Source organism: Engraulis encrasicolus, chromosome 9 (assembly GCF_034702125.1).
Source record: "Engraulis encrasicolus isolate BLACKSEA-1 chromosome 9, IST_EnEncr_1.0, whole genome shotgun sequence".
Taxonomy (NCBI): Eukaryota; Metazoa; Chordata; class Actinopteri; order Clupeiformes; family Engraulidae; genus Engraulis; species Engraulis encrasicolus.
In genome coordinates, this window is record NC_085865.1 from 1600278 (window position 1) to 1612720 (window position 12443).

General features: G+C 41.8%; 1 protein-coding gene across 1 annotated transcript in view; it reads right to left on the minus strand.

The window, feature by feature from the left end:
* tmprss7 (transmembrane serine protease 7) overlaps window positions 1-12443 on the minus strand; it is a 37073-nt gene that overhangs the window by 15171 nt on the left and 9459 nt on the right. The window contains exons 7-13 of the mRNA XM_063207508.1: window positions 12023-12251; window positions 8764-8888; window positions 7215-7342; window positions 6007-6113; window positions 5450-5586; window positions 4440-4547; window positions 895-1002 (exon numbers count right to left, since the gene is read on the minus strand). Coding sequence (XP_063063578.1) covers window positions 895-1002; window positions 4440-4547; window positions 5450-5586; window positions 6007-6113; window positions 7215-7342; window positions 8764-8888; window positions 12023-12251 — 942 coding nt within the window. The remainder of the gene's footprint in view (window positions 1-894; window positions 1003-4439; window positions 4548-5449; window positions 5587-6006; window positions 6114-7214; window positions 7343-8763; window positions 8889-12022; window positions 12252-12443) is intronic.

The window sequence follows — 12443 nt, forward strand, 5'->3', positions numbered from 1 at the left end:
TATTGGTTCATTCACATGCCATGGGAAAGATGATGCTTCCCACTGTAGCCCCATAATGGCGGATGTCCTGCGGCACGCTGTATTAGATGTCCCGTGGCACGCTGTATTAGTCATTGGAAAGTATTCAAGTGTATCAAATGTAATGTAATGCATCAATGTAATGTATCAAAGTATTGGAAAGTTGGAAAGTAGTTTTGGGTAGGGTACGCACATCCAAAAACACTTGTTGCAGGTGCCAGACAAAAAAGTCAGACAGTTGAAAAAGGTAGGTCCGCACACTGCCGATCAGCTCCAAAAATATACTTTATTATCTAAAAAACAACGTTTCGATCACGCTGGATCTTCATCAGGCATATGGGTAACAGGAAGCAGTGACTTATATCACATGACCATTCATACACCCGCCCAGGTAAGACACCCAATCAAATAGACAGACAGGCGTCTTGGCCTGTGTCCATTATGCATCAGGCAAAACCAAAAACATTTGCGAACATTTTTTGTTGTTTTTTAAAACCATGCGAAAGGTTCTTATATGTTCATGTACTCTATTCACATTTTTAATCTTTTCTCATTCCTTGATTCTTGAAAGTTGGAAAGCACCACATGGTGGGATGTTTGTGTGTGCTTTTCATGTCGGCTTTGGGTTTTACCATCATTTCCATAGCATATGAAGGACACATATGACGACTGGAGGAGTATATACTATCATACCATAAGATCTGACTACCAAACGTAGATTAATAATAATAACAACATTACAATAAAATACAGAAGTGGAGTAGATGAGAGACACACAGCTTGTGTAGTAGTCAGATGTTAATGTCGTATAAAATGGAAGACTGTAATACCATAGATTCTTTAAGTATCTCTCTACTCTCTCTGGTAATCCTGTACCTTTGGTGCAGTTGGCTTCGTCTCGGCCGTTGGAGCACTCACTCTCCCCATTGCAGACGTATACAGGATGCAGGGGGCCGCTGCCATCACAGCTCTTACTGGGGCTCGCTGGAACACACACATTGAATATCATAATAATTACATTTCATGTTGTCACAATACACACTGTAAGTTCATGTAACTGTAAAGATAAGAATGAAAAGATCCATTTTAAAGAAAGGTTGTTTTGCGACATGAAAAAATAAAGAGCAAATAAAGAGAATAACTGAAAACGTATGTAATTGTGCTATATCGTGATATATATCGTTATCGTGATATGAAGTAATCCATATTGTGATATCGTTTTTTTTCCATATCGCCCAGCCCTAATAACATGTACTACTCAAAACAGTACTCCACAACAGTATAGATAACATGTACTACTCAAAACAGTATACCACAACAGAATAGATAACATGTACTACTCAAAACAGCACACCAACAATATACCAAACATATATTGTATATCATGGCACTATAATTATGATAATAATATATTGTATATCATGGCACTATAATTATTATAATAATATATTGCATATCATGGCACTATATCCACAGTTGTTACTCTAACTGTTAAGCACATTGAGCTGTATGTTTTGTATGAATTGTGAATTGTGATATACAAATACAGTTATTAATATTATTATTAACAGCATACTACCACTGATCAACAAGTACTACTCAGAACAATACACCAACAACAGTATACCAAACATCTATCACACCACCATGGTACTACTCGAGACAATATACAATGAATATTTCAGTAAGGAAAGGCCAATTTACAATTTACTGCACAGACTAGTGGGCATCAAACCCCCATTATTTTTGACATTCTTGCGACTGTAGAATAAAATTGTTCTACCCCTAGCTTAAATTATATACTGTATCATTCTTATTTTTTATTTGTATGTTTATTTTATTTTATTATTATTTTTACCATATGTTTTATCTTAATGTTTTAAATGTTCTTTGACTCTAATTTATTTCCTTCTTTCTTCTTATTTTTGTGAAGCACATTGAGTTGCACCTGTGTATGAAATGAATTATACAAACTTGCCTTGCCTTGCCTTGCCTTACCATCTCCCCTCTCCTCTCCTCTCCTCGCCTCGCCTCGCCTCGCCTCGCCTTGCCTTGCCTACCTTAAGAAAAAAATCTTTGGGCAAGATTTCAGATTTCTTCCACTTTGAGAAACATGTACAGGGGTGCACATCGAACCTGAACAAAATGGAAAATGGATTTTAGGCTGCTACTGACTATTGAATGTTTTAAATACTTAAAAAAGTAAATATTTAATGAACATGATAGATATATAAATAAAAAGATTAGCCATTAAATTTTAGCCAAAGTTTCCTGAACTCTCAGCTAAGCTCTGGCCTTCCTGACAAACCTGCCTCTGCTTGCCAATACTGGGGTGCATTTCTAGAAACCATAGTTGCAAACTTCATTAGCTACTTTGTTGTTTTCAATGCATTTTCCTATTGGCAACTACCCAAGTTGCTAACTAGCTAACAACTACGCTTTTGAGAAATGCACCCCTGGCCTATAGTGTGGCCTCAGGGGGTGTGGCCTCATCCTAACTGGCCTATAGTGTGGCCTCATCCTAACTGGCCTATCGTGTGGCCTCAGGGGAGGGGCTATCCTAACTGGCCTATAGTGTGGCCTCAGGGGGTGTGGCCTCATCCTAACCAGGGCTTTGAACCGGTTCAAGGAACAAAAACGAAAACCGGGAACTTTTTGTATTTTACAGGGAACAGAAACGAAACCAGAAACATTATTATTTTTTATGTTCTGGAACGGGAACACTTATTTAAAAATAATGGTAACCGGTTAATACCGGTTAATACCGTTCCTCAAACAAACAAAAAAAGTAGGCCTTATTATTTTCCTGCGCACGTTACCATGACGGCTGAGGTTCACGTCCTGTGTGACATCAGACATTCTCTGACTGAATGGAGAGAGAGCTGTGAATTACAAAGTCTCCACTCCACATCTTAAATAAGAGAAACCACTGTCATACAAAAGGGCAGAGTTTCCATTGCATCATTGTGAGACATTGCAGAGAAGCGTGTGTAAAGCACACCGAGAATGTTCTATGTTATTGGGCATCCATGGCGGCTTCAAATATGCACAAACTCACAATGTCCATCATAGTGCTTCCCGTGACCCAAGTCATTGAGTCATTGAGTTTTCATCATTGAGGTTTATTCTCCGCTTCTCCGCTTAGGTTGTCCCTGAATGACAAAATTCTGGAGGATATTCTTTTCATCCGCTTGAATAAACAGTTTGGAATGTAGGCTGACTCATTTGCACTTCTGTCTTTCTTGGTTAATTAACGTCAGTTAGGCCTATGGGGAGTAATCAGCTGACAGGAACGAAATTAACCGTTCCGGGAACAATATTTTGTTGTTCTAACCGGTTCGGGACCGTCAATTTATTGGTGGAACTCATAACCGGAAGCGTTATAATTCCGTTTCTGTTCGGAACGGAACTTTTGGAAAAAAATAACGGCTCATAGCCCTCATCCTAACTGGCCTATACTGTGGCCTCAGGGGGTATCCTGTGCGGGGTTTTGGACAGTAGATTCACACACAATTGGGGCATCTCAACGTCAAGTGCTCTAGCCTTGCTAGGACGTGAAACGCCTGGTGATTGGTTACTCAGTGGAGTTCACCAAAAGGTATCCAATCACTGGGCGTTTCACGTGCTAGCAAGGCTAGAACACTGGGCATTGAGAAAGAGCTAATGTCTGTTGTTTACGGAGCATAAATCAAGTGCCAGTTGACTTGAAGACTTTGGTTAGAAAGAACATATTGGAGAAGGAATGTTACTGTGATGGGGAGGTGTATAGTACACTTTGGATGTGGTGAAATATTTATTTTTTTATTGTATCAGGTGGTTTGTAGCATATTGTTGATGAGGGTGGGATATATTCCTTAATATATAAAATGCATTGCATATTGTTGATGAGGGTGGGATATATTCCTTAATATATAAAATGCATTGTATATTTTGATGAGGGTGGGATATATTCCTTAATATATAAAATGCATTGTATATTGTTGATGAGGGTGGGATATATTCCTTAATATATAAAATGCATTGCATATTGTTGATGAGGGTGGGATATATTCCTTAATATATAAAATGCATTGTATATTGTTGATGAGGGTGGGATATATTCCTTAATATATAAAATGCATTGTATATTCGAGTCTCTCGAGTAGTCCTGTACATGGTGGTGTGATATAGATGCTTGGCATATTTCTGCGCTAGGGGCTTAAGTATAGCATTTATTTATTTTTATTTTTAATTTTTTTGGCTTTTTTTAAACTTCATTTTTACGATAGGACAGTAAAGGTGGTGACAGGAAGCGAGCGGGGAGAAAGAGACGGCAAAGGACCCGGATCGGGAATCGAACCCGGGTCAGCCGCATGGTAGACGAGTGCCCTACCAGTTGGCCCCGGCAGGGCTAGTTAAGTAGAGTATTATTGAGCACGTACAGCAGAAGAGCTCGTCACTCTCGTCCTGACAGTCATCCAGGCCATCACAGCGGCGACTCGTATCCACACACAGACCTGTGGCACACAGGAAGTAGTCATCGGGGCACGCTGCCGAGAGAAATAGAAGAGAATACACCGTCAGTTTCATGACAACAGGAAGTAGTCATCGGGGCACGCTGCAGAGAGATATAGAGGAAAATACACAGAAAGATGACCTACGTACGTACGTATGGGCAGGCTGAGGAGAGACATGGAAGAGAATATACTGTACGCTTACTGACTCAGGTCATAATATAAAGTCACTTTACATTGTAATAATTGTCTGATGTGTTTGTGTGTGTGTGTGTGTGTGTGTGTGTGTGTGTGTGTGTGTGTGTGTGTGTGTGTGTGTGTGTGTGTGTGTGTGTGTGTGTGTGTGTGTCTAGTTATTGGAGCATGAATTTAAAAGCATTGTAAGTGTGAAATGCGGGAATTGTATTGTGTGGTATGAATGTGTTGTGTGTATTGTGTAAACTGGTATGAATGTGTTGCATTAGGCCGGCCGCACATTGGCTCCGATAGCACTGCGGCGCACTTTGCTTCCGACATAATTCGGACCCCCAAAACCAAATTTCACACGAACATAGCATTGATAGTCAATGGGCAGCGCAGACAAAATAGAACTCGTCTCTAATTGCCATCCGATATCGGTGAATGTCCGCGGATATCAGCGCCAGTGTGCGTTGTTCTATTGAAAACAATGAAATCGAACTTTTGCCCAGCAGTGCTCAGCACTTTGTCGGAGTCTGTGTGCGGAAGCCCTAAAAGTCTGTGTGTGTGTGTGTGTGTGTGTGTGTGTGTAGTTATTGGAGCATGAATTTAAAAACATTGTAAGTGTGAAATGGGCATATGAATGTCTTGTGTGTATTGTGTAAACTGGTATGAAGGTGTTGTGTGTATTGTGTAAACTGGTATGAAGGTGTTGTGTGTATTGTGTAAACTGGTATGAATGTGTTGCATTAAAGTCTCACGTTGGCTGATGTTGAAGCTGCTGTACGTGATGGTGAACGGCTGTTCGGAAGTCCGGGAGCTGCAGCGGAACACCACCTCAGGATTCCAATCAGATATGCGGAACACTGTAGCGTGGCTGATGTACATCCCACAGTATCTGACAGGGAAAATAAATTTCTTATGTACATATATAACGGACATAACATAAAGTAACGTAAAGTAAAGTAACGTAACGTAACGTAACATAGCGTAGCGCAGCGCAGCGTAACGTAATGTAATGTAACGTAACATAACACAACACAACACAACACAGGGGTGGGAAACCTTTTTCATTCGAGGGGGCATTTTAAATTTCACTAAGTCTCCAAGGGCCGTACTATGAACACAAACCAGGAATGCCCCCTTGCACTTTAGGCCTATATTGAAGGCGGACAACTTTACAACAGACCCCACCTTCACTAGGTCCCCTGAAAATAGAGTATAACTAAATTGTATAGCAAATGCCATTTCTAAGATTTCTTAACAAAACGTCATATGTCATGTGAAACTGCATACAATTAAAATCATGTTCACTTACATGACTTCGTTAATTTTCCACCAGCCGTGTTCACAGCTCTGAAGGTCCTTCAGCCTCAGGATGTAATTCTGGAAGGTCAGCGCCACTCCCAGACCAGGACGCGGAGTCTGGAAACACACCAGTACATTACATTACATTATATTACATTACATTACATTATATTACATTACATTACATTATATTACAGTACATTACATTACATTACACTCCCAGACCAGGACGCGGAGTCTGGAAACACACCAATACATTACATTACATTATATTACATTATATTACATTACATTACACTCCCAGACCAGGACGCGGAGTCTGGAAACACACCAATACATTACATTACATTATATTACATTACATTACATTACATTATATTACAGTACATTACATTACACTCCCAGACCAGGACGCGGAGTCTGGAAACACACCAATACATTACATTACATTATATTACATTACATTACAATACATTACACTCCCAGACCAGGACGCGGAGTCTGGAAACACACCAATACATTACATTACATTATATTACATTACATTACAATACAGTACATTACACTCCCAGACCAGGACGAGGAGTCTGGAAACACACCAATACATTACATTATATTACAGTACATTACATTACACTCCCAGACCAGGACGCGGAGTCTGGAAACACACCAATACATTACATTACATTACATTATATTACATTACGTTACATTACATTACAATACATTACATTACATTATATTACATTATATTACATTACATTACACTCCCAGACCAGGACGCGGAGTCTGGAAACACACCAATACATTACATTATATTATATTACATTATATTACATTACATTACACTGCCAGACCAGGACGAAACATGTTGATGCCATACAAATGATACAAATTATAATATCAATATCAATCATTCTCATACGTTAGAACGTAATACTGTTGAACATGGGTACAAGTCACATAGAGACCTACCGTAGAAATGATTCGTCTGCATGAAAATTCAAATCAGCCTGAATTTTTCATAGTATAGCAGTTTTGTCATAGTAGTTTGCTTACATGTCAGTGTGTGAGTGTGAGTGTGTGTATGTGTCTGTGTGTGTGTGTGTGCGTGTGTGTGTGTGTGCGTGTGTGTGTGTGTGTGTGTGTGTGTGTGTGTGTGTGTGTGTGCGTGTGCGTGTGTGCGTGTGCGTGTGCGTGTGCGTGTGTGTGTGTTACCTGAAAGGTCCAGGAGCATGCGCACTGTGGGGGCAGTAGACTGGGGTAGAAGGGGCTGGTCAGCTGACCTTCAGGGCTGGTCAGCTGACCTTCAGGGCCGGCTGCCGTCTCAATCACATGCACACACGCTGCACACACACACAGGCATCCACACACACACACACACACACACACACACACACACACACACACACACACACACACACACACACACACACACACACACACACACACACACACACACACACACACACACACACACACACACACACACACAGGCATCCACACACAGGCATCCACACACAGGCATCCACACACAGGCATCCACACACAGGCATCAACACACAGGCATCCACACACAGGCATCAACACACACACACACACACACACACACACAGGCATCAACACACAGGCATCCACACACAGGCATCCACACACAGGCATCCACACACAGGCATCCACACACAGGCATCCACACACAGGCATCCACACACAGGCATCAACACACAGGCATCAACACACAGGCATCCACACACAGGCATCCACACACACACACAGGCATCAACACACAGGCATCCACACACAGGCATCAACACACAGGCATCCACACACAGGCATCCACACACAGGCATCCACACACAGGCATCAACACACAGGCATCAACACACAGGCATGCATGGAACATGAAAGCGTACATGAGAGACTGCAGGCGAACGTGCAAAAACGTGCATGCAGACATCCTCACACAGACACAGACGCGACCCTATCTGCCCCCTTCTGGCGCTAGTAAGCCAGTGTACGGGCAGGACTGGTGCCTAGAGGGTTAATGGACATTATTTGGTGCACCTGGCTGGGGTGGTGCATGGTATTTAAGGCAGAGCTCTGCTTCCACCTAGCTGGGGTGGTGCACCTGGCTGGGGTACATGTCCCTATGTACAACAAGCACTCAAAAACATGTCACTATGTACAACAAGCACTCTGTACAAGCACTCAAAAACATGTCGCTATGTACAACAAGCACTCAAAAACATGTCGCTATGTACAACAAGCACTCACAAACATGTCGCTATGTACAACAAGCAGTCAAAAACATGTCGCTATGTACTGTACAACAAGCACACAAAAACATGTCCCTATGTACAAGCACTCTAAAACATGTCCCTATGTACAAGCACTCAAAAACATGTCCCTATGTACAACAAGCACTCAAAAACATGTCCCAACCGCCATAAGATTGCTTAATGAAAGATAGACACGCCATACTCACACAGTGCAGTGCACAGTTCAATGTCTCTCTGTTTTTTTTTAAATGTTTTTTATGTTGTATGAATGTATGTGTGTATGTGAGTACAATGCAGTGGGTGAAGCCCAAGACAAATTTCCCCCTGGGGATAATAAACTACACTCTGACTGACTCTGACTGACTACAAGCACTCAAAAACATGTCCCTATGTACAAGCACTTGTGCACGTGTGGGCACGGGCACACGAAAAACCTATGTGTGACGCAGACAAATGCATTCAGAGCACATTCTCTGTCCATCACTCACTCTTGTCCTTGATGGCTTCGAAGTGTCCAAAGAAGCTCTTGCTGCCGTGCGTCAGCCTGAAGAAGAGCAGCATGGCGTTGGACGACGACACCACCGACACCGACTGGCTCACTGGCTCACACGCCCTGCGGACCACACAAATAACACGCACACACACACGCACGCACGCACGCACAAACGCACACACACACACACAGGCGCGCACGCACGCACGCACGCACGCACAAACACACACACAGACACACACACATGTTTGGCTCACTGGCTGACACGCCCTGCGGACCACACAGTTATCCATGAAGCACCTGGAACTACAAACCCCAACTCCATAGAAGTTGGGGCGCAAGCTTAATTGTGAATAATAACAAAATACTGCCATTCTCAAAAAGTCTGTTTCTGACATTAGTTGGAGAACGGTACAAAGAAAACATATCAGCCATCAAAACTGACCAAAATTATTGTTTGGGGGGATATCCATGAATATGTAAATCCAACACGTCTCAAAAGAGTTGGGACGGGGACAATAAATGCAGCAAATGTCGAGGAAGACTAAAAACAAAACAAAGAACAACATTTAACAGTTAATAGCATTAACCGATGAGATGATTTTATATAAAAACAGTGTTGATTCCTATCTTGGACATAATTTCACCATCTTAAATGGTAGGTGTATTCCTTGTCATGTTTTTCAATGTTTTCCTTTCTCTAGTGCTTACAGTGTGACAGGTCTTGACCAAAAGCCAGCCATTGTCCTGCTGGTCCTTATGTTGGAGTTAAATTGTTAAAACATAGTAGAGAATGCAATTTTTCCTTACTATGTGGCAGTAATCGAAGATCTCCCTTCAAAATATAACGCACAAGTGGCTTTTCATGCTGTTTAAAACCCATTTATTTCATTCAGTACTGTATTCAATTCTACAGGTGAGCTTAACACTTAACTTAACCAATGTACTACTGCACCCCCATGCCATCATGGAGGCTGACTTTTGAAGTTAGCACTAACACAACTTGCATGGTCAATTTTCACTGTAGCACAGGATGTGCAAGACTCTATTATTTTCAAAAAGAATTGACTTCTGCAACTTCAGCTGACTTCTGTAAGCAAAGGACAGTTTCCCATTTCGTCTGGGTGTATTGCAAGTGAGCTCGGGTGGATAGGGGAATGTTAAACCCCTCTATCATTTGCACACATGAAGCGTCCTTAATATGGTCAAGTTTTCACTAGCTGTAATTCTCTGAGTGCTAGAGTGAGACTACAGCCAATATATATTTCATGATGTCATGAACCTATACAATGATTTTAATGACAAAAATAAGTCTTAAATACACTGAATCACGGTAAATCAATGGAATTCAAAACTTTATGTAATAACTATGGTAATTGTTCCCTCTGCATCTTTACTTCTGAGTGACCTTGAGTGACCTAGCCTCTATGTGATTGTCTTATACCTGGATATTCAAATTGTTCATCAGTACAATTCATTTTGAAATGATCTCCCTTGTTGTTTCACGGATGCCCGTCCCAACTTATTTGAGACGTGTTGCAGTTATCAAATTAGAAATGAGTACATATATGTCCCCTAAAACAATATTTCTTCTCGGTTTTAACACTTGATATGTTGTCTTTTCACTATTCTCCATCTAATGAGTGTATTGAATGTTTTGAAAATGATAGCATTTTACCAAACGTCCCAACTTCACTGGAGTTGGGGTTTGTACACCACACTCTTTGGAGAAACATCCACTTGTTAGCAATGCAATGCACTATACTACAGTACACTATGGAATACATAAAACAATTTGAATAATGAGAGAGCACATCTCTCCCGTCTTGGCAGACCTGCACTGGTTACCTGTCTCATACAGAATCGACTTTAAGATTCTGCTCACAGTATTTAAAGCATTAAATGGACTTGCCCCTAGCTATATCTCAGACATGCTCTCTTTTTATGCCCCTGCTCGAGCTCTCAGGTCCACTGATGCCAAGCTGCTAAGGACCCCCACCCCCCCGCAGAAGAAGATCGGCGACGCCGCGTTTGCCTGCTATGCGCCCAAGAGATGGAACGCCCTCCCCATCGAGATCCGATCAGCCACCTCCGTCGACTCCTTTAAGAAGCAGCTGAAGACCCACCTCTTCATCCTTGCCAACTCCTAGCTGCCAAGGCGTCATAGTGTCCCAGCTGCCGCAGCGCCCTTACTACTCGCAATCCAGCCCTGGCAGGGGGCTCCCCTAGGTGGCCGCTGGTCTCTGCCTGAGGTTTCTTCCTGACTACAGGGGGTCTTTTTTCTCAGACCTCACTGAGCTTTTTTTTTCCCCTCACAAACTATGAATCAAGCGAAAGGGAGTTTTTCCTCACCCCTGATGCCACCAGGGGCCGCACCTGAGCGCCCAATCTCTGTGTGACTATCTATGACTTATGATAGGCCCAGCCACTATGGACCTTACACATCTAAGAATCCTGGTCCTAACCTACGTTGACCTTATGACTCTACATTCTCTGTCTATCTCTTCTTCCTCTGCCTTCCTGCTCTTTCTGCCTCTCCTCTATACCTCTCCTTTTAAATCTATCTCTAACAATGTTTTTTCCCATTTGTTAAGCACTTTGAGTTACATGCCTTGTATGACACAGTGCTATACAAATACAATTATTATTATTATTATTATAACATTATTGTAGAGTCTACATTTTTATTTATCTTATCTCTGTTACATGTTGAATGTGAAATGTTGAATGTTGAATGTTAAATGTTAATTTGTACTGTATTTATTATTTATTATTGTCCATTGTTACTAGTCCATCACTGTTACCTGTCCTGTCTTGCACTTTATGTCAGTCTGAAAAATGTCAGTTTGTATATGTCTTGTCCTGGCATGGTATAGAGAGAAAACGTAATTTCATTTTTCCTTGTATGTCTTGTGCATATGATGAAAGTGACAATAAAAGCTGACTTGACTTGACTTGATAATTTTTACAATGTGACATTCAAAGTTCAGAGTGTAGGCCACACAGATTTGCAACAAAACAAATATTTGCTTGTATTTATGTAGGAGATTATAGTGTCGAAACTATCCAAAGTATAACTATAATAATAATAATAATAACAATAATAATAATAATTATTATTATTATTGTTGTTGTTGTTTTGTGTTGTTCTAACTTGTGGAAACTTCTTTCTCATTCCTTCCTCAATTACGTCCTGCTAACTGGCCAATGGCCATCTCCGCTCACATCATGCTGCTGATTTGATTGGTTCTCACTTGTGTAGGATCCTCCCCCTCATGGGCAGCAGGGTGTCGTAGACGGTGAGGGAGTCGGTGAGGCAGCTGCTGGGCTCCATGTGGAGGGACTTGATGGTGAGGCGGATCAGGGTGCCGGGGGCCGAGGTCAACTTAATATGGCAGCTCAGGCCCCCCCACGAGGAAAACACCTTCAGGGGAACCATCACCTCCGCCAGGCTGGAGTACAACTTGTCTGTACACTGAGCAGCTGGAAGCAGAACAGGGGTGAGTTTCTCAGAGAAGTTGTTAGCCTGTTAGCAACTTCGGTAGTTGCCAATGGGAAAATGAATTGAAAACAACAAAGTAGCTAATGTAGTAAGCAACTTTGGTTTTGAGAAATTCACCCCAGGTGGGGTGTACAAAGAAGCTGGTTCAGGACAGTGGTGTCGTCTACGTAGAG